The 20,641-nt window shown below is 59.8% G+C and overlaps 1 protein-coding gene across 2 annotated transcripts in view; it reads left to right on the forward strand.

Moving 5' to 3' along the window:
* Nucleotides 1-11,216, forward strand: part of NTNG2 (netrin G2) — a 67,363-nt gene extending 56,147 nt beyond the window's left edge. The window contains exons 6-12 of one of the 2 annotated variants that reach the window (XM_030293738.1): nt 209-235; nt 1,096-1,233; nt 4,466-4,540; nt 5,995-6,096; nt 7,585-7,752; nt 9,501-9,635; nt 10,243-11,216. In XM_030293738.1, the coding sequence (XP_030149598.1) occupies nt 209-235; nt 1,096-1,233; nt 4,466-4,540; nt 5,995-6,096; nt 7,585-7,752; nt 9,501-9,635; nt 10,243-10,478 (881 nt within the window). In that variant the 3' untranslated portion in view covers nt 10,479-11,216. The remainder of the gene's footprint in view (nt 1-208; nt 236-1,095; nt 1,234-4,465; nt 4,541-5,994; nt 6,097-7,584; nt 7,753-9,500; nt 9,636-10,242) is intronic. The other variant, XM_030293739.1, reaches the window with a different exon arrangement.
* Nucleotides 11,217-20,641: the final 9,425 nt, after the last annotated feature.

Below are 20,641 nucleotides of genomic sequence, written 5' to 3' on the forward strand. Positions count from 1 at the left end.
CACTTACCAGCAGGTGCCCCGGGGTTAAGTCACGGCTCTGAGACTTCATTTCTGCATCTGCAAAATGGGCTAAGGCGGCCCCTCCCTCTCAGGGCTCAGGATGAAGTGGGATCATCGCCTCCAGGTTTCCTTCCCCCAGCCCCGCCATCCCCTCCTGTGCAGGGAGGAGGTGGCCAGAGGCCCGGTGACCCTCCTTCTCTCCCCGCAGGTGCCGCCGCAGGCTCTGCTGTTGGCAGTAAGTACGCTCCGAGCCCGCTGCCCTGGGGACGGCCCCTGGGGCCCGAGCCTCTTTGCGACTCCTGGCAAGAACGGGAGAGAAAAGAAGGGGCTTCCCCGGCCCGTGGCCGCCGGCCTCTCCCCACTTCTGTCCCCCCCCCCCCCCCCCCGTTCACTTCTCACCTCCGCCTGCCTCTCCCGTCCCCTGTGCTGTGGCCTGCAGCCAGCGCATCTCCCATTTCTTCCCTCGAGCTTCCTGGTTAGTGCTGCTTTGGAAAGGGTCCCCGCAGCCCCTGGGTGAACCACCCCCTCCCGTGTCTCCCTCTCCTGCCGGGCAAGAGTCGGGGGGGGGGGGTCCCTTGTTCTTGGCCAGTGGCAGAAGTCCCCCGAGCCCCGTGAGGCTGGGACAGGTAAGCTGGGATCCAGCTCAGGCCCGAGGGGGAGGGGGGGAAGGGAGGGGTGGGCGTGAGTGTCATCCTCACGTCCATCATCAGGCCACCGGCTCTCAAGCCCTCACAGCACCAGGCACCAGCTACGCAGGGTCCTTCCAGGACCTCATTGAATCCTGGCACCCTCCCCCCAGGTGGGTAGCACGTCTGCTTTTAGAGTTAGCAGGAGGGGACTGGCCGGTGTCGAGTCAACCACTGGCACACCTCCCGTTTCAGACATGCTTGAGCGGGGCCACAGCCCACCCTGGGCCGTTCCCTGCGGCAGAGGAAGCTGGATTCTGGAGGGGATGCTGGCCGGCTCAGTGAGGCCGGAAGTTGCTGCGTTGCCCCCATCCCCGCCAACCCCTCATCCCCGCCGACCCCCCACGCCCGCCAACTCCCCGTCCCCGCCAACTTCCCACCCTCTCTTCCCCTTCTCATCTCTTGCCAGGCATCGGTAGGCCCCGGAAGGACCCCATCCCCAAAGCCCCTGTGGCCACCGTGGCCATGAGAGGGGCCCCCAGCACTCTTGCCCTCTCCACATCCGCTGCGCGGGGCCCCGGGGCCCCCAGCACCCCACAGCCCGCAGGTGGGTGCCCAGCTACGGCCCAGCTGTCCCGGCCTTTCCCCCACCTCTGTGATGTGCACCTGCTATAGGAGCTTGGCTCTTAGACTAGAGAACACTAGACCCTAGAGCCACGAGAGTGTGGGGCTGAGGGGCCTCCAGGCCGTCCGGGCCCATCTGTTACTGGGCCCCAGCCAGGGGATCTGGGGCTCACTTTAGCCTGGACCCTTCTACCTCCTGCCCCCCAAAGCACAGCTCAGGAGGATCCCCGAGACCAGCATGGCCGAGAGAACGGGGTGACCGAGGAACCGGGGGAGGGGCCTAGTGACATCCAGGCCACACGAAGTGCGCCCAAAGCCTGTCTCCCAGGGGGGCTCCTGCCTCAGTGCTCTGCCCCAGGCGCCGCCACCCCGCACCCTGTTGTGCCCCCGGCGCCTCGGCAGCCGACCCCTGGGAGTGCACAGCACAGACTGAGCCAAGAGGACGAGCTTCTCTGATCAGCGAGGCAGGAGGGCACCTCTGGGCCCGGGTTTTTAGAGTAGGGACTGTTGGGCTTTTCTGGGCTGCGTGGGGAGGGGCGGGGGGCAGGGCTAGGCCAGGGCGAGCATCCCACACCGCGTCAACCGGAGCAGCCACTCTTAGGGGTCCGCAGCGATGGACAGGCTCGGAGACACCCGCTCTCTGGTTCGAATTCCCCTCCGAAGTTGGGATTGGTGTGTATTCGAGGCCTGGGGTGCTGGAAATGTCCTGTCCCCGCCCACTGCAAATGCCAGGAGTCCGAAACGATCCATCCTTCCCGGAGGGTGCCAGGAGGACGTGGCCGAGGGAATTCTCCCTGGTCCCGGCTGGGAAGGGGAGCTCGGCAGTGAGCCCCAGCAGAGGGGAGACGGCAGGGGCTCCTCGCTCCTTGGACGGTGCCGTGACCCTTCCTTCCTCTGCGCACGGACCTGCGGAGGAAAAGTCCCCCTTGTTCTTGGGCCATCTGGCTCAGCTCCTCCATGGGACCCAGAGGGTGACACCCCCCACACACACTCTTGATTTCTGCCCTTCTCCACGGGGAGGGCGGTATTTGCAGGAGGCAGGGGCTGGTCAGGAGATTCAGGAGTTACAGGGGAGCCTCCTGGCCCAGGGGTCCTCTTTGGGGTGAAGGCTGGGTCCATGCTGGGAATGCCAGGACATAAGCTGGCCGCCTGAGGCTTTTGCTTGATTTTGCAACGTCTGTGATGGGGATACGGGAGCAAAATTCGCTATAGCGGGTGCTGTGTCTGCCTGCAAACAGTGGTCTGTCTGGGTGGGGACCGGACGCACACGCACACACACACACATACGGAGTAACCTTGAACCCATTTTCTGAGCTGCTTCGGATTTGGTGCACGCGGTTCAGGGCAAGCCGCAAGGCTGGGAGGTTGAGAGAGGCTCAGATCAGGGCGGCGAGCCAGGCGAGGGGGGGTGCGAATCACGAGGGTCCCCGGGACCCAGGTGGTGAGAAGGCGCACTCCTCAAACATTCAGTGGGTCGTGGTCAGCTTGAGTGGTGACCCCAGTGAGGGTGGCAGGGCGCTTTGGGGCAGGAGGTGGCTCCAGCGTGACAGTCAGTGACCCCAGCAGCCCGTGTCTCGGAGGTCATCGCTCCTCCTAGCAGCTGAAGCCTGTGCCCTCCCTGGGCCCCATGTACGTGGACCCCCACTAATAATGACGGTCCCTCCAGTTGGCGGAGTGTGGACTTCTGGGCCCACAGTTCCGAGGGGACAGGACCGTTAGTTCCTGGTCCCACAGGTGAGGATGTTAAGGCTTGGGAAGAAGCAGGTGGAGTTCATGGCACGTAAACTATACTTCAATAAAGCTGTTTGAGAAGAAAGAAAGAGGCAGCCGCTCAAGGTAATAAATAGGATTACAGAGACGCGCAGGGAGGATTCGAACTCGGGGCTCACCGACTCCAGAGGAGAGATAGCTGCCTCCACAGCCACCCAGCACCACCCCAAACCCCCCCCCCCCCCCCTGGAGCCATTCCCTGATTCCCAAGGAACAGAAGGGACCTCCATCTGGCCTTGGCACACGACACAGGCCGCGGTGAGACCGTTCTTCCCGCGCACCTGAGCGTGTCCCGGGGAGCCCAGCCAGGGGTCTTTCTTGCCCCCGGCTCCCAGCCCCCAGAAAGGTCCTGAGTCTCCCCACGTGCCTCCCGACAGGTGCTTCAGACTCTTTGACCGGAGTCCAGCTGGGCCCGTGACCCTCTGGCCCAGACGTTTCTCCGTCTTGCCGATGTCTAGCTGTCTGGAGGGCAGAGGCTGTGGGGCAGGAAGAGCTGCTCAGGACCACTAATCCTCGCCCGCAGAGGGTGGTGGGAGAAAGGCTCTAAAGCAAAAAGGCTCCGGGGCTGCTTTTGTTTCGGCTCTAATTAAGCCCTTGCCAATTTGGGTCCTGCAGCCTTCTCTCCTCGCTGAGCCCCGTATTAATGTCAATTCGATGCCCAAAGGCTCCCAGCGCCCAGCTGGAAGGTCTCCTGCACTTTTTAGCTGGTAGATTTTCTGTCTCTCCCCACCAGCCGGCATCGTGCATAATCCCTTTAAGAAGTGGAAAGAATCCGATTTCTCCCCTGTCCCTCTGGGTTTGTCTTTTGAAATTCAGTGCAGAGCCATGCCTTGCCTTCGCCAGCCCTGCCCGCTTCCCCCGCTTTGTGGCCGCTTAGTCTTGGGGACGGGCACGGCGACCCTGGGGGTTGACTCGCATCGCGGTCCCTGGCGAAAATGGGCCCACGCTGTGGGCTGGGGAGGGCGGGTCAGATGGTGGAGGGGCTCCGGTCCCCGCGTTGGTGTCGGACAGGCAGCCTTCAAAGACCGTTCTGGACGCGTTTGATGACCCCTGCTCCCCTTTACAGCCATCAGCCAGGGACTTTGGCACAGAAAGGTCTGCGCCCAAATACGGGACTGGATCCCTCTCTACCCTCAGTAGGTTCGGGGACAACACAGGGAGGGCAGAAGGGTCGTATAATCAGGTGTCCCGCCGAAGAAAGGACGGCCCAAAGTGCGCAGGTTCTCAGGCTCAGCCCCGCCCCCCTCTTCTCTGGCTTCAGGTCACAGGCTGTAGTAGGTGTAGACGCTGCCTCTCCCGTAGACCGGGACCCAGTTCCACTTTGCCAGTGTAGACCGTGCTGCTTCTGCTAAGGGTCCTATGGGTGTGTGATGACTCCGGGTGCCCCCCAAATCCCCCAGCCCCACCTGTCGCATAACTGGGTTTCTCCTTTTCTTCCCCCCAAGAGTGGATCAGGCCATCTACAGCTGCCCCCCTCGGGGAGAGCTCCCCCGGGCCCCAGATGCCCTCCAGTGCAGAAGGTATGGGGGCGGGAAAGTTCCTTAGACCGCAGGCCCCTCCCTATGTAGCGGAGTTAGCAGGTGTAGGTGCTGGGATGCGGGGGGGGGGGGGGGGGCCCCTCGGGAGCTGAGGGGAGGGGCCTCGGAGAGCCATCTGCTCACACCCCAGCGCTCACCTTCTTAGAGGGATCCAGTGTGACGCAACCCCTGTTAATCCTACACTCCCCCCATGGGCTTCGGGGCTAAGTGGGGACTCTGCCCTGACCACGGGAATCCTGCCCTGCCACTGTCAGCTACAGGACCCCCCAGGGCAGGGAGGGGAGTTCGGAGAGGGTCAGGCCCTCCTGCAGGAATGGGGTGGCGGACTCAGACCCAGGGGCTGACTACCGGTGGATGAAGGAAGAGAGCGCATCCCAGGTGGCGGCGGGACCAGCCGGGGCAAAGGCTTGGCGGTGGGATCCCCCCAACGGGGCAGGGGGCGCCGTCGATGGTGTCGATACCAAGCCCAGAGCCTCAGTGTCCCACAGCAGGGGGAGGAGACACGCACAGGCTCGTTTGTAGCCTCGATGGACGTTCACTTGAAGCACACGGGGGCCCTGCCCGACCCTCCAAGTCGGGAGGCCGTTCCCAGCCCAGCTCACCTGCTCCCTGGACGTTAGGTCCGAAAGCCTGTCTGGACAGCAACCCGGGCCCCTCCGGGAGCCGTGAGCGGGGCTCTGAGCGCCCTCTGCTGGCAGGCAGTTCTGGAGCTAGAGCCGCAACCAGTGAGGGTCTGCGGTTCCCAGCAGCTGGAGGCCCCTGACTCCCTCCCTGGTGATGGGGCCTCTGGAGCCCTCGCTACCCTGCCCCGGACGGGACCGACGAGGGCACCGCAGACTCCCAGAGGGAAGCGGAGCCGACTTTGCTGCCGGGATAGTGTCGTGCTCACTCACAAAGATGGGGCCGGGCCCCAGGGAGTTGTGATGCGGAAGGCAGGTGCTGTCTGGGTTCATGGCTCGATACACCTGCAGGCAGGGGGGTCCGTGGATAGGAAAGGACTCGCTGTGGCTGGAGCGGGGGGTGGGGATTGCTTCAGAAAGGGAGATGCCAGAGCCTCGTATGCCAGGTGCACACTCTGGGTTTGATGCCCACGGGAGTTTGGAGAGGAGAGGAGAGAGCTAAGCGATATTCGCAATCAGTCAGAAAATCATTCAGCGTCAGCAAAGCACTTAGCATGCTGTCGGGGGATGCTGGGGCTAGAGAAGTAATTTGGGAGAATTAATCCAGCCGAGTGTGTAAGCGGTCTCCGAAGGGGCACCGGAGGCAGAGGGCTGCTTCTGCGTGGCTCCCGGATGTGCTGTGCCCCCTCAGATCTGAGCAGGTGAACGTGCCCAGGGCCCCGTGGGACCCTCCGCTGCGCTTTCCCTGGGCTCGGACAGCCTGCCCTCGGCAGCTGGACCGTGGCGACGAAAGAGCGTATTTCTCGTCTCTCCAAGTTGTGGGCACCTTTGCTGCTGCCCCCGCCCCTGCCCCGGCCTCCAGACCTTTCCAGCTCAAGCCCAAATCTGCTGAAGTGGTGCCCATTGAAGAATTCCAAGGTAAGAGGATGGCCCCGGGCTGGATTCAGCCACCTCTCCCCCCACCTGCACTGGAAATCGGTGATACAAGACGGAGGACCCATGCCTGGCTCCGAAACCCCTCCCGGAGTAGCTGGGTCAAGGTGAAACCGAGCCTCTCTTCCCTCAGTCCTCCCTCCCAAGGGAGCTGGGAGCAGGTATGAGTCAGAAGCACAGTGGGCAGGCACAGGGCAGGCACCAGAGCTTCCAGAAATAGCCTGTCCTGGCTCCCCTGGGAGGTGTAGCCCAGGGGCCCGTCTTGGTCGAAGCAAGAGCTGGAACACAGGGGTCACCGGTGCCACTCCTTGAGACACTTGGGAGATAGCTCACCTTCTCATTGCTCCCGGGGGGGACAGGCGGAGGGGGCAGGTCCAGGAGGCCAAAGGTGTGGCAGGCCCACCGCCTCCTCCTGGGCACAGCTCCGAGGCTCGCTTCTCCAAGGTCTCCCATGCCCTTGACCACCAAGACCTCGTCAGTTCCTTCCTCTCCCATCACGAAAGGGAGGTTCGGTCCTCCAGAGATGCACAGATGGTGTTTCAGGAGGGCGGCCAGCGTCTTGCCCGTTCAAGGGCAGTCACACTGGCTTTCCTGTTCGAGGGGGTGCTGAGCCCCTTAGGAGGGACACCAAGGGATAGCTGCCTTCTTGGGACGGGGAGCCAATTCCCATGCCTTCGGGATGCCTTGCCCGGCAGTCTTGGGACTCGCCCAGTCCCTGGAGCAGGGGGAGGGCTGGGAGAAACGGCAGGATGGCACAGAGGTGGCTGTCCTCGGTGTGGGTGGGACCGTGTACCTGCAGTAAGAGTCCAAAGCCAGGCCAAGACTATCAGGGGGGCAGAAAGAGACGTCCGGGGCACAAACCCTAAGACGGTACCCATTCTCAGGGGGCTGTGCGAGAGGAGGCCCTCTGGTGCCAGTCACGTTTGCAGAACAGCTCAGGCTAATAATAAAAGGTCCGGCAGGTGGGCGTTTTCCGTCCAGTGATCTTCCAAAGCAGCATGTGGAGGAAGCTCCTGGCCCATTCCATCTCGCCCCGGAACCCATGCACGCATCTCCCCTTTGCCGAGTCACCCGGGGGGGGGGGTGCCGCGCTGAGCGCCGCGCCCCCAGGCACTGTCCTTCCTGCGCTCACGCTGGCTGCGCGACCCACCCTCCCTGCATGAATCATTCCCAGTCGCCCCGGCATCACACGGGCAGCCTTCCGAGCCGCTGGCCCTCCCTGAATCCCTGCCCCCCGGGGCCAGGTGGGAACCCGTGGGCTGGGCGAACACACCGGTCCTCCTGTCTCCTCCCGCGTTGGGACAGGGAAGCGTTGGCGGCCCGCGGCACCTTCCTGCTCCCTGCATGCCCCGGGCTGGTCTGTCCTCGCCCCGTGCCTCAGTTTCCCCCAATACACGGTGCAGGGGGTGGCAGGAAGGCCCGGTCTCCCTTGGCCCACTGACCCGTGGTGTTTCTCACGCTCGGCCGGCCCAGACTGTGAGTGTTACGGCCACTCCAACCGCTGCAGCTACATCGACTTCCTGAACGTGGTGACGTGTGTCAGCTGCAAACACAACACGCGAGGCCAGCACTGCCAGCACTGCCGCCTGGGCTACTATCGCAACGGCTCCGCCGAGCTGGACGACGAGAACGTGTGCATCGGTGAGCCGCTCGGGCCGGGCCGCGGCGCGCGGCCTGGGCGCTGCTGGTGGGGCGGGCCGGGCGGGGTCCTGAGAGCCCTGTGTCCGAATCCCCCGGGAAGGCGGGGGGGGGGGGGCCCACGTCAGCTGGGCGTCTCCAAAGACAGAAGGCTCCGGAATCCGCTCTATGAGGAACCTCCCACAGGCACTGGGATCGCAGAACCACTAGTTACAAAGACTGGTTCTAGAGCTTGCTACGGGCCTCAGTTTCCCTGCTTGTAAAACGGAGAAGTGGATTAGATCAAAGGGTTTTTTTTTTTAATTAAGTCCATTTATTTGGAGAGAGAGAGTCCCAAGCAGGCTCTGCACCGACAGGGCAGAGCCCGACGCAGGGCTCGAACTCACAAACCTGTGAGATCATGACCTGAGCCCGAAATCAAGAGTCAGACGCTTAACCCACTGAGCCACCCAGGAGCCTCCAGATCAAAGGTTTTCAACCCATTTTTCGTGGCTGAAGCTTTTCTTCCAACAAAGTCCTTCTGGTGCTTTTTTTTTTTTTGTAATTTTTTTAACGTTTTTATTTATTTTTGAGACAGAGACAGAGCATGAGCAGGAGAGGGGGAGACACAGAATCTGTGTCTCCAGGCTCTGAGGCTGTCAGCACAGAGTCTGACGCGGGGCTCGGACTCACAGGCCGTGAGATCATGACCTGAGCTGAAGTCGGACGCTCAACCGACTGAGCCACCCAGGCGCCCCCCAGTGCTTCATAAGCAGAGGCCCAGCTTATAAGACCCAGGGGGCGCTCCATCTGCTCTCTCCACACTCTGCTCCAGGACTGGTTTGGGGGTAGGGAAGCAATCTGTGGGGGCCCTGGGCCCGGGCACGGGCAGGCCATCCCAAAAGGCCAGACCCAAGGCCCCGGCCAGCGCCCAGCAGCCTGGAAGGGCTGCCCACCACCCCTGCCTCTGTCTCCACTGGAGGCCGGTGCTCGGTCCTCGGGGGCCCAGCCCCCTTGGCATCCCGCTGCCCATCCTCCGCCCACCAGGTCAGCTCTGGCTTCACAGAGGAGGGGCTGCCCGCAGGGCTGGAGCGGTCAGTCTAAATTATGGCATTGGCCTTCAGATAATTCCATCGACTCTAAAGTGACCCAAATGGAATCGTGCCGCCGATGGCACACTGGCCAGCTGTGGGGACAGGGTGGGGCTTCCCGATCCTAGTCGAGGCATTCCCTGCCTCCCGGATACATTCCTCTCTCCTTGCCTCTCTCTGCCTCCTCTGCTTCAAGGATTCCCAGAGTGGGGACCTTTGCCCCCTCCCACAGAGCAGAGGCCCGCCAAGAAACCAACAGGGAAGGGGCTGAGGGAGGCTGGAGGCCTCCTCCCACCCTGTGTGCTCCCTGCTCCCCCAGCAGCCCCTCGACCCGGATGCCCTGCCCCGATGAGGCTCCTCCCACCTGTCATGGATCTTAAAGCGCTTTGGATCTGGGAAGGTTCAGCGCTCCCTCCAGTTACACAGACTGAGGCTGAGGCCCGGAGAGGGGTTGGGGCTGCCCCCGGGGCCAGGGGGAGGGAGTGGCTAATGGATGCTACCGCCTTCCCTCGAGATCTGGCCCGTCGGGCAGCCGTGCGCGCACGTGGACACGGTGTGGGGTGCATCACCGGGGAAGGGCGGGGGGCAGGCTGGAGGGATGCGGGGCCGGGCGGGGTGGGGGTCGGTGCGGAGGACGCGCACAGCTCGCCCTGACCGCACGCCGTGCCCGTGCCCGTCCAGAGTGTAACTGCAACCAGATCGGCTCCGTGCACGACCGGTGCAACGAGACCGGCTTCTGCGAGTGCCGCGAGGGCGCAGCGGGACCCAAGTGCGACGACTGCCTCCCGACGCACTATTGGCGCCAGGGCTGCTACCGTGAGTGCGCGCCCGGGGGCGGGGCCACGGGCGTCGGGGCGGGGCTTGCGGCCGAGGGGCGTGTCGGGGCGGGGCCCGGGGCGGAGGGCGAGGCCCGAGGCGACCAGGGAATGGAGCCGGTGCCAGGTGGGAACAGGGAGGCGGCGGATCTGGGGGCCGGTTGAGCGGGGAGTCGGAGGCAGAGGCGGAGTTGGCGGTTGGTGGGATTTGGCTGACGAGGACGGGTTTGCGGAGCGGGAGGGTGGGAAGCTGTCCGAGCAAGCGGTGGCCTGGCGAGACCGAAAGGACAGTGGGCGCTAGCCTGGGAAGGATGATGGAAGGGCGCTCCTGGCACAGGGAAAGGCAGGTGCAAAGCTCTGGAGGAGAGAGAGCAGGTGCGTCGCAAGGCCAGTAGGCGGGGAGAGCCGAGGGCAGTGGCGGGAAGGAGACGGGGGCCAGCTCTCGCCTGGCCACCGTCACCATCCACGCTGGGGCGTTTCTCACCAAGGGCGCCCTGGGCCTCCAACACCCACCCCCCCCCCGGCCCGTCCCAGTCGCAGAAGCTCCACCGAGGGGGGCGGGGGTGGACCGGGCCACCGCCCGCGTTAACCGCCCCTCCGCCCTGCAGCCAACGTGTGTGACGATGACCAGCTGCTCTGCCAGAACGGCGGCACCTGCCTGCAGAACCAGCGCTGCGCCTGCCCGCGCGGCTACACCGGCGTGCGCTGCGAGCAGCCCCGCTGCGACCCCGCCGCGGAGGACGGCGGCCTGGACTGCGACCGCGCGCCCGGGACCGCCCCGCGCCCCGCCACCCTGCTCGGCTGCCTGCTGCTGCTGGGGCTGGCCGCCCGCCTGGGCTGCTGAGCCCGGCCCGGAGGGGACCCTGCGCCCGGGGGGCGGCCCTGGGGGGGCTCGAGGGCCCGGGGGCCGGCGCCCGAGGCCGGGCGGCGAGAAGGGTGCGGCCCGAGCTGCTCCCAGGTGCTACACAGCAGAGCCCTCCCGCCTCCTCCCGCCGCGGTCAGTGGCACCTGCCCCCGCCCCGGCACTGCCCTCCGCCGCCGCAGGGGGCGCTGTGGGGGCTCTGGCCCCAGCCGCCTGCGATTTGGGTCTTAGGTTTTCTTTTGTATCACCCGCCGCCCCCCCCCCTTTTTTTTTTTTTTTTTTTTTTTTTTTTTTTTGCTGGTGGTGAGACAGCGGGTGGGGAGAAATTCTCACCTCAACACCTCCAGGTCTGCCTCCCAACACACACACACGCACACACGCACACACACACACACACACACACATATGCGACTGTTGCAGACACCCCCTGCGCCTGTCCCTGGCTTACCATAGGCCAGCGGACCCCGAACTCCTGTTGCCTACAACTCTTCTTTCTTTGTTTTCCTTTGCAACCCACCAGACTCCGTGAGGCCTGGTGACCAAGGAACTCACCGTCTGGGGGAGGGAGTTAGGAAGGAGGGTTGGGAAGGCTGGAAACTTGGTTTTGTAGAGAACTATTTTTGTTTGTATTCACCGGCCCCTCTCAGGGGGACACGAGCCGGAACAGGTGGTTGATGGTGTATAATCCGCCAGAGTAAAGAGTCTGCTCACTGCTGCCTCCGGGAGCTGTTTTCTTTCTGTGTTCGTGTCCGCTCAGCAGGCTTCCGAGTTTAAAGAGGAGCCCAAAATAGCCGTGGAGAAACTCTTCCCCCAGCTTCCGGGCCCTTCCGTGAATGACAACGGTCAGCCCTGCTCCCTGCGGGTGTGGATAGCGGAGCCCTCTCGCCCCCGTTGGCCAGGAGCGACCCACCTGTTAGGGGCTCCCCTGGATGGTTGTCTTCCTCCTTTCCCTTAAAAAAAGAAAAAGGCCAAAGTCTATTGGCACTTTTCCCCAGCTGTCCTTGAATTCAAAAGCACGTGGTGGACATTGATGTCCTGAGAAGTCAAAGTGAAGTGACGTGGTACATTCTACGAGCTTGACTCCCATGCTCCGATTTATGTATCAGGATGGGTCTGTCTCTCAGACCCGTGTCTCAGGCCCAGTGTCAGCCTCCTTCCAGTGCCCCGAGCTGGAATCCGTAGATGAAATCCACAGCGGACCCCCCTCTGCTTCCCCTTTCCCTCCCAAGGATCACACATGGGGTGGCCAAGGGGACCCAGCGGCAGCCTGGGAGTTGTGACAGGACACTCTGAAGAATGGGACCCATCAACTGAGGCCCTTTGCCATGGGAGGGTCCCCTGGGTCTGTCCTGCCCTTGGGTGGTTGTACTTCCCATTGCTTGCTCTCAAGAAGGTCCGGCTCCCTCCCAGAAGATTCCCAACCTCACGGATCGGTTCTGGTTCCCAGTTGCTTCTACGGCCTGCACCTGCAGCCACTCTTTTCCAGGCTGGGAAGTTTAGACCTGCCTCCCCCGCTCTCGCCCCCAAAGCAAGGCTAAAACCCAGTTCAAGAAAACTTGGCCTTGAGGGCAACCAGACTGTAATGCAGCACAGGAAGGGGGAGATACAACTGGTTATGAAATAGGATTCAAGGCCAAAGGCCTACTCTGCTAGTGTCTCTCAGCTCCCATCCCCAACACCAGGTTGCAGGGGCAGCTCCCAAAGGAAGTGCCTTCTGTAGGCCCCCGTGGTTTCACCTTCTTCCTTACTGACAGAACTTCTCCCAGTGAAAATAAGACATCTCTGGGGCCCCGTGTGTATAGGAATGGGCACGTGGCACAGTTCTGGCCAATGAAATGGAAACAGGAGCAATGGGTGGGGCTTCTAGAAAGTTCCTTAAAGGCCCCTCCCCTTCCCCCCCCCCCCCACTCCCCACCCAGCTTTAGTGGCCCAGTTTAGGGCTCTGGCCCTGCTCTCTTACCCCTCCCCCTGGTGCTCAGTCAGCAGAAGTGAGGGAGGGGCCATCTGGCCCCACACACACTCTCCATTGTGTTGCCCTGGGTGTGTCCCTGGAAAGCTCCTGAGTGAGGGGTCCAGAAGGAAAGGGGCCTCTGTGGGCAGCTCTCTGTCCTCTCCGACCTCTCTCAGCTGGACCAGCGCTGTGTCAGCTTCCCTGGGACTGGTCTGAGCGAGGGCCGGAAGGTGAAGTTCATCGTAAATCAGAGCGGCAGCCCGGGTCCCTGCGGAGGCCACTCGGGCCCCGACCTCAGCAGGAGGGTGCAGGGAAAGTTGCCAGCGGCCATTTGGAAAACTCTGACATTTTCCAGGCAGCTGGGAGGAAGGAGGAAACAAGGTTAGCGGGGCCCAGAGTCGTAGCCCAGCCTCTCTGAAACAGTGCGCCCCGTCCACCAGCTCAGGTTCGACACCTGCTTCTGAGAGGTCAAGAGGCCAAGGTCCCCGTGCCCCGGCTTGGATGTGAGCCGCCACCTGCGGGCGCCGTGCACGCTTTGTGGCACTAGATGCTCATCTTCATCCAGGACAGGCTTCTCCACCTCAGTGCCTTTGACCTCAGGGCTGGATGTTTCTGGGAGGAGGGTGGCGGGAGGTGGTCCTCTGCACCCTATGATGTTTAGTGGCATCCTAGCACCCCCTTCTCTGGTGTGATAACCCACGGTGGATGTAGGCATTGCAGATCGGGGGCAAAATTGCCCCAGGGTGAGGGGACCACTGTCCTCTGCAGAAGGGACTGTCATACCCATTTCTGGGAAGGGGAAGTGGAGGTCCACCAAGGGAGGCTAGGAGAGAAGTAACTGTCCTGAAAGCACACTAGCTAAGCCCAGGGGCAGGACTTGAGTCCAGTCAGCCTGACTTGAGAGCCCAGTGTCTAACCCAGGGCCACGGCAGCCTTGGAAACCCCAGGCGGGGGGCATCTGCCCGGGGGGCCCAGGGTGGGGCCTGCAGTCACTTCTGTTCCTGCCTGCCTCCCCCTCCTCCCTGCGCCCCTGCAGTGAGCTCTAAGGCGGGCAGAGCAAGGAGCCCTGGGGAGCCTGGCTTCATCCGAATAGCTCTGCTGTCTGGGAAATGCCTCCCACCCGCCCCTCGGCAGGCAGCCTCGCCTTGCCCCCTGCCCCCACCTGCCCCCTCTAAATAAACAGGACTGCCGTGTTAGCGGTTTCTGCCTCCCCTGCCATGCGTCACAGTTATGAGACATTTATGGGCGCCTCGGGATCAGCCCTCAGCATCTCCCGGCAGACCGGGGTGGGCAGGGCTCGGAGGGGGCTCACCCCCTGCCTGCACCCCTGGTCTGGGCCCTGCACTCCTCGCTAGGCCAGCCTCCCCCCGTCCCAGAAGGACCCCGGCACATCTCAGGCCAGAAGAGTTAAGGGCAAAGGCCCAGGGAGGGGAAGGTTGTTTATTTTTCCTTTTTAAAACACAAATCAGACTGCAGGCAAGTTAGAAAATACAGAAGAGCGAAATAATAATAATTTTAAAATTAAAACCACCCACAATCCTCCATTCGGAGCTAATAACAGTTAATATTTTCTGATATACGTTTCTAGTACTTTTCCATAAAGCAAACCCACGCAGTTTTTGCCAGCATTTGTTAAACCCAGTCATAAGCACCGTGGTCAGGCTTGACCATCCTTGTTTCAAGGATCCTGGCAATGCAGCCGAGAAGTGGGCCTTATTAACAAAGCCATTTTACAGCCGAGAACACTGAGGCTCCAAAGGTGTCCTGGTCAGAGAGCTTAGGCACAGCACAAAACCCAACTCCGGGTGACCTGAGCAGAAAAGATTATTCGAAGGCACGTGTCAGGGGAGCGAGATGTACGAAGGCAAGGCAGTGTCCCGCCCTCGGTGGCCAGAGGCCCTCGCTGCTGTCCCTGAGGGCCCAGATGCTGCCAGGGGCACTGCCCTTGTCCCAGGCCTGCCTCCCGCTGGGTCCTCACCAGGCGGGCCCTGCCTTGTGTCCAGCATTTCCCCCCCTACCAAGGGAGATGGTCTCTCTTCCCCAGCCAGAGGAAAGGCACAAAGAAACAATGGCTATCCAGCGCAGAGAGGGTGGGCGAGCTGCCCAGAGTCACACAGCCAGGAAGAGGCAGAGGCCAGGATGCAAATCCAGTCTCTCCAGTGCAGAACCAAGCTTCCACCACTGAACTGCTTGCTGCTGCCTTTTCCCTCTGTTTTATTTCTTAAAATAATAAAGGCCTCATCTTGTATACACCCTCCTTTACAACCTGCTTTATGAAAATTGAGCGATGTGTCCTGAATACCGAAGGGGGGTCTTTTGCAGTTGAAAAAGAAACGCAAAACCCCGTTCTTTCATTCTTGCTTCCTCCTGGAGCCCTCTTCCCGGGGCGCAGAACCAGGGCTCCAGGGCGAGACCCCAGCTCCTCACAGGGAGTCCCCACTGCCTGGCCCAAGTGCCCCTCCTACACGACGGGCCGACCAGGCCCCCAGAGTCCCTGTGACCGTGTTCCTGGTGGAACTCAGCTCTCCCCCCACCCTCAGCGTGTACTTGAGTCCCCTAAATTACGGGCTAACGACAACGAAGGCAGCTGGCCAGCACCACCTTAACCAAGTGACGAAACTCAGCATCACCAACAACGAGGCGAATGAATACTTCGTGCTGCGGGAGGGATACGCCAAAGCCTACCTGAGCCTGGGTGGCTCAGTCGGGGAAGTGTCCGACTCTCGATTTGGCTGAGGTCATGATCTCACTGTTCCTGAGATCGAGCCCCGCGTCAGGCTCTGCGCTATGGCTCAGAGCCTGCTTAGGATTCTCTCTCTCCCTCTCCACCCTTTCCCTGCTCTCTCTCTCTCTCTCAAATAAATAGTGTAATATTTTATACACAGGAAGCTGAAGAGACAGGACAACCAAATGTAAGGTGTGATCCTAGATTGGTCCCAGAGTTAAAATCTGTTTAAAAACGACAGGAATTTTGGGATGATTGCAGAAATTTGACCACAAATTAGATAATCATAGCAGATGTAGATGACAGGATTGTTGTTCTGTTTTGAAAAGTCCTTATTCCTTGGAAATAAGTACTCTAGTATTTAGGAGTGGGGTATCATAGTATTGAAATTGTTCAGTGAAAACAAAAAGCTTAGACAGATAGATGCATAGAAAATGTGTAACATGGTAAGATGCTGAGAACTGGTGAATCCAGGCAGAAGGCATTGAGGTATTCATCGCCCTATTTTAACGTTTCTTTACATTTAAAATTTTCAAGGGGCGCCTCGGTGGCGCAGTCGGTTAAGCGTCCGACTTCAGCCAGGTCACGATCTCGCGGTCCGTGAGTTCGAGCCCCGCGTCAGGCTCTGGGCTGATGGCTCAGAGCCTGGAGCCTGTTTCTGATTCTGTGTCTCCCTCTCTCTCTGCCCCTCGCCCGTTCATGCTCTGTCTCTGTCCCAAAAATAAATAAAAACGTTGAAAAAAATTAAAAAAAAAATAAAATTTTCAAAACAAAATGCTGGACAAAAATAAAAATTTGAAAATATTAATAACGCTAACATAATGTGGTTGTATTTATGAAAAGTGGATAATACAATTATATCCCTTCCTCATGCCGTGCATAAAAATAAATTCAAGAGTGGGGCACCTGGGTGGCTTAGTTGGTTGAGCGTCCAACTTCGGCTCAGGTCATGATCTCACGATCATGGGGTTCAAGCCCCGCTCTGTGCTGACAGCTCGGAGCCTGGAGCCTGCTTCGGATTCTGTGTCTCCCTCTCTCTCTGCTCCTCCCCCGCTCAGGCTCTGTCTCACTCTCTCAAAAATAAACATTAAAAAATTAAAACAAAAAAATTCAGGAGGTTAAAAAGGCAAAAGGAATGCGTTGAAACCTTTGGGAGACTGATACATTCAACTACATTAAAATAAAAATCTTGTATACCACAAAAGACACCAGGGAAATAGCACAAGCCATGACTGAGACAGGATACGGGAAATGCATGTAACAGATAAAAAAAATAACATGGACAATATATTAAGAATTTCTTAAAAATTTATTTTTGACGGAGAGAGACAGACCGTGAGCAGGGGGAAGGGCAGAGCGGAAGACACAGAATCTGAAGCAGGCTCCAGGCCGTGAGCCCCATGCGGGGTTCAAACCCACCAGCCATGAGATCATGACCTGAGCCGACTTCAGACGCGGAACCGACTGAGCCACCCAGGCGCCCGGTAAGAATTTCTTTACAAAAGAAAAACATGCGGGTATAAATCAGTATATGATTTCGTATAATGTGCTTTTCCCCCCGAGTCCTGGCAGTTCCACTCCTAGGTAAGCCTCCTGGAGAAAATCCAGCATGAGGAGCGGGAACATGTATACAAGAGTGATCGGGGAAGTATTGAATGGGGAGTGATGATGACAATAAACCAAACCCCTCAAGGAGAGGCCGGACGGGGGAACTGCCGTGTGGCCCAGAGCAGTTACAGCGGGTGAACTGGAGAGCGTCTCTCAGCCTCGGCGCTACTGACGTTTTGGGGGGGCATCGTTCCTGTGGGGGGGGGGACTGTCCTCGGACACCGGAACGTGACGCAGCACCCTTGGCTTGTGATAGACACCCCAGTTGTAACGACGGTACCCCCTCCACCTGAGAACCACTAAGTTAGAGCTATGTGCATCACCGTGGATAAATCTTAAAACATAGAGTGGCAAATTCAAATCACAGAAGGAGAGGTGCAGGAAGCATGCTATCCTTCATAAAAAGGCTAAAGCATTCAAAATAAATGCGTCTCCGTTTTCCAGAGGAGGCTCAGAGAGGTGGCGCGACTTGCTAGGGTCAGAATGGAGCCGGAAGCGCTCTTCCTGGCACGTTTGGGCCATTCAAATAAGTTAGTCCCTAAGTTTATATCCTTTTTTTTTTTTTTCTTCCGCGCACGCTGGCGCATCTTCTCTGATTCAATGCATCCACTGCTAGCACAGAGGGCGCTGGACGCCTTTTAATTTTGTCTCCCCCTCGGCCCCTCCCCGGGGACTTGTGGGGACTCGGCCCCAGGTCAAACCAGCTTTGAGAGTAACCGATGTAGACGGGCGGCTTTCCGCCCTTCCCCCCGGAGCCCGAGGTACAAATCCAGGTGCCATTGCGCCCCGTTGCGCAGGGCCTGTACCCGAAAGGAACCCTGCCCCCTGTCTGCGAGCGAGTCCCTGTCGGCTGGCTCTGCCCTGCTCTGCTCTTTGAGCGCCGTCCCCGCCGCCCACCCGGAGCCAGAGCCGAGCAGGGGCGCAGGTCCGGGCAGGCCCCCTCCGCGGGCTGGGGGAGCAGGGAGCGGCCCGAGAGCGCCGCCCTGCCGGTGGCGACTTGCAGCGCACCTGGGCGGCTGGCGGGCACCTGCACAGGGCGGCCCCAGCCCCAGAGCCCCCCACGCGGGAGGAATTGCTAACACAGCATTTCCCCGCAGGCTCCAGGGCAGCGCCGTTTTTGAGAGAGAGTGACCAGAAGAACTGGGGTTTCCTTTAAAATAACATTTGGGGGGCGCCCGGGGTGGGGGTGGGGGGCTCGGTTAAGCGTTGCACTTCGGCTCAGGTCATGACCTCACAGCGCGTGAGTTCGAGCCCCACGTCGGGCTCTGTGCTGACAGCTCGGAGCCTGGAACCCGCTTCGGATTCTGTGTCTCTCCTCCTCTCTCTGCCCCTCCCCCCCCCACTCTCTTTCAAAAACTAAACATTCAAAATTTTTTAATAAAAAGAACATTTTTATTACAAAAATAATTCACACTCACTATACAACCAATGGAAAAATGAAAAACAAATACAGAACAAACTTCCAAATACTCCCTAGAATGGGCAGGGCACAGAGGATTTTTAGGGTGGTGAAACCGTCCTGTACGTCCATGTCCCGGAGTGACCTATGTGTGTTATGGCACGGCCCCCCGAACCCATGGAATGTAGGCGAGCGAACCCCAATGTAAACCCTGGACTTCGGGTGATAATGACTTGGTGTGGATTCGGTGGCTGAGACCCACGAGCACTCTGGAGAGGAGGGCTGCTGTCGGGTTGGCTGTGGATGTGTGTGGGGAGGGGGCTCTCTGGAGAATTCTCTGCACCTTCCTCTCCTCTTGATGTGAACCTAAAAGTGCTCTCAGAAATAAAACCTTTTTTCTTTTCCTTAAAAAAAATTTTTTTTGATGTTTATTCACTTTTGAGAAGGGGGGAGAGGGGCACAGAGAGACGGGAACAGAGGATCCGAAGCAGGCTCTGCGCGGACAGCGCGACGCGGGGCTCGAACTCACGAACGGTGAGATCGTGACCTGAGCCGAAGCCAGATGCTCAACCAACTGAGCCCCCCGGGCGCCCCAGAAATAAAATCCATTAAAAAGGAACCAACAACTGGGGCGCCCGGGGGGGGGGGGCTCAGTGGGTTGAGCACCCGACTCTCGCTTTCGGCTCAGGTCGTGATCTCACCGTTCATGAGACGGAGACCCGGGTCGGGCTCTGCGCTGACAACGTGGAGTCTGCTTGGGATTCTCTCTCTCCGCTCTCTCTGCCCTCTCTCTGCTCGCGCGCTTTCTCTCTCAAAATAAACAAACTTTGGGAAGAAAACAACCTACCTACCTACCCCTTGTTAAACATGTTGGTCCTTTTAGGTATTTTTTTTTCCTATTAAAAAATCAATCTACTGTGTATACGCACATAGAGAACAAAAATAGAACCACCGCTTACCGCCATATTGTGAACCTTTTCCGTGTTGATAAAAACAATGGAAAACCATATTGGGGGGGGTCTGTCACTGTGCCCTAGAGGGGTGCCAGCGTTCGCCACTCCCCTGCTGTTGGTTGCAACGCCATGCCGGGGACTTGTAACATACGTGCACTGGGCATCCTCTTTCTATCTCATTCTTCCTGGCAGGAAAGCACTGACTTGGGGGGACTTGGGCCACATTCAGCTCACACAGCCTTCGTGCCTCACGCGGGAGCTGGAAGTCTACGGGCGGGCGGGCGGGAAAGAGGGTGGACGCGAAGTGGGGGGCCGAGGGCAGGCTGGAATCCGCAAGGTGGACGGGAGCCCGTGTCGGTCGGCCCGCGGTTCCGGAGATGGGGGCGTCCCTCAGGAGAAGCTGGGGCCCTCGGTCGCGGAGCCAACAGCCAACCTGGCTCAGGCGCTGGAGAAGCGCCACGAGGACCCGGGAAGGAGGACCCAGCAGGTGCAGGCTCCGCGCCAGCCAGCCAGCGGTAAGTGACAAGAGGCGTGGGTTGCGACAGCGCCCGAAGCTTCTACCCCGACCTTCAGAGCCCGTGCTTCTTTTCTGGCCTCAAGCCACACGCAGCGTCTCGTGGCCCATCCTAAAGAGAACGTCCAGGGAGCTCTGCCTACCCAAGGTGACAACTGAGAAACTACAACTGCCTGGATGCTCGTGTCCCCCTCCCCTCCCTTCGTATGTTGACATCCTCCCCCCCGCAAAGGTGGGGCCTTTGGCAGGTGACTAGGTCATGACGACGGAAGCTCAAGAGTGGCCTTAGTGCCCTTTATAAAAGAGTCCCCAGAGGGGGCACCTGGCTGGCTCAGTCTCCCTCTCTCTGCCCCTCCCCCATGTGCGAGCGCTCTCTCTCAAACAATAAACACTTAAAAAATAAAAATAAATTAAAAAAAAAAAAAAGGAGCACCTGGGTGGCTCCGTCGGTTGAGCGTCCTCCTTCGGCTCAGGTCACGATCTCACGGCTCGTGGGTTCGAGCCCCGCGTGGGGCTCTGTGCCGACAGCTCGGAGCCTGGAGCCTGCTTCGGAGTCTGTGTCTCCCTCTCTCTCTGCCCCTCCCCCCGCTCCTGCTCGCTTCCTCCCTCTCGCTCTCAAAAATAAACATCACAAAAAATAATTTTTTTTTAATTAAAAGAAAATTCTAGGGTGGAGCCCGGGAGTGGCATTTTCAAGAGCTCCCCAGGTGACTCCAAGGCGCGGGCCCCAGGTTGAAATCCACACGTTAAGGATCCTGCGTGCAGCGGGGTCGCTGAGAAACAAAGGCAAGCGCGTCTGCCAGCACGGCCGGGCTTGCGCCGCGGGGCACAGGGCACACCGGACAGCCTCCTGGGGCTCCGAACACCCCATCCGTCTACGGACACCGTTTGTGCCATTTGATGTGGCACACGCCTCTGTCCAGGACAGGGGGACAGCAACTCAGGTCCTTTAAAGGTTATGGAGCCATCCCTGGTGAACAGAAACTGCTGCTGCG

The sequence above is a fragment of the Lynx canadensis genome, chromosome D4 (genome assembly GCF_007474595.2).
Source record: "Lynx canadensis isolate LIC74 chromosome D4, mLynCan4.pri.v2, whole genome shotgun sequence".
NCBI classification, from domain to species: Eukaryota; Metazoa; Chordata; class Mammalia; order Carnivora; family Felidae; genus Lynx; species Lynx canadensis.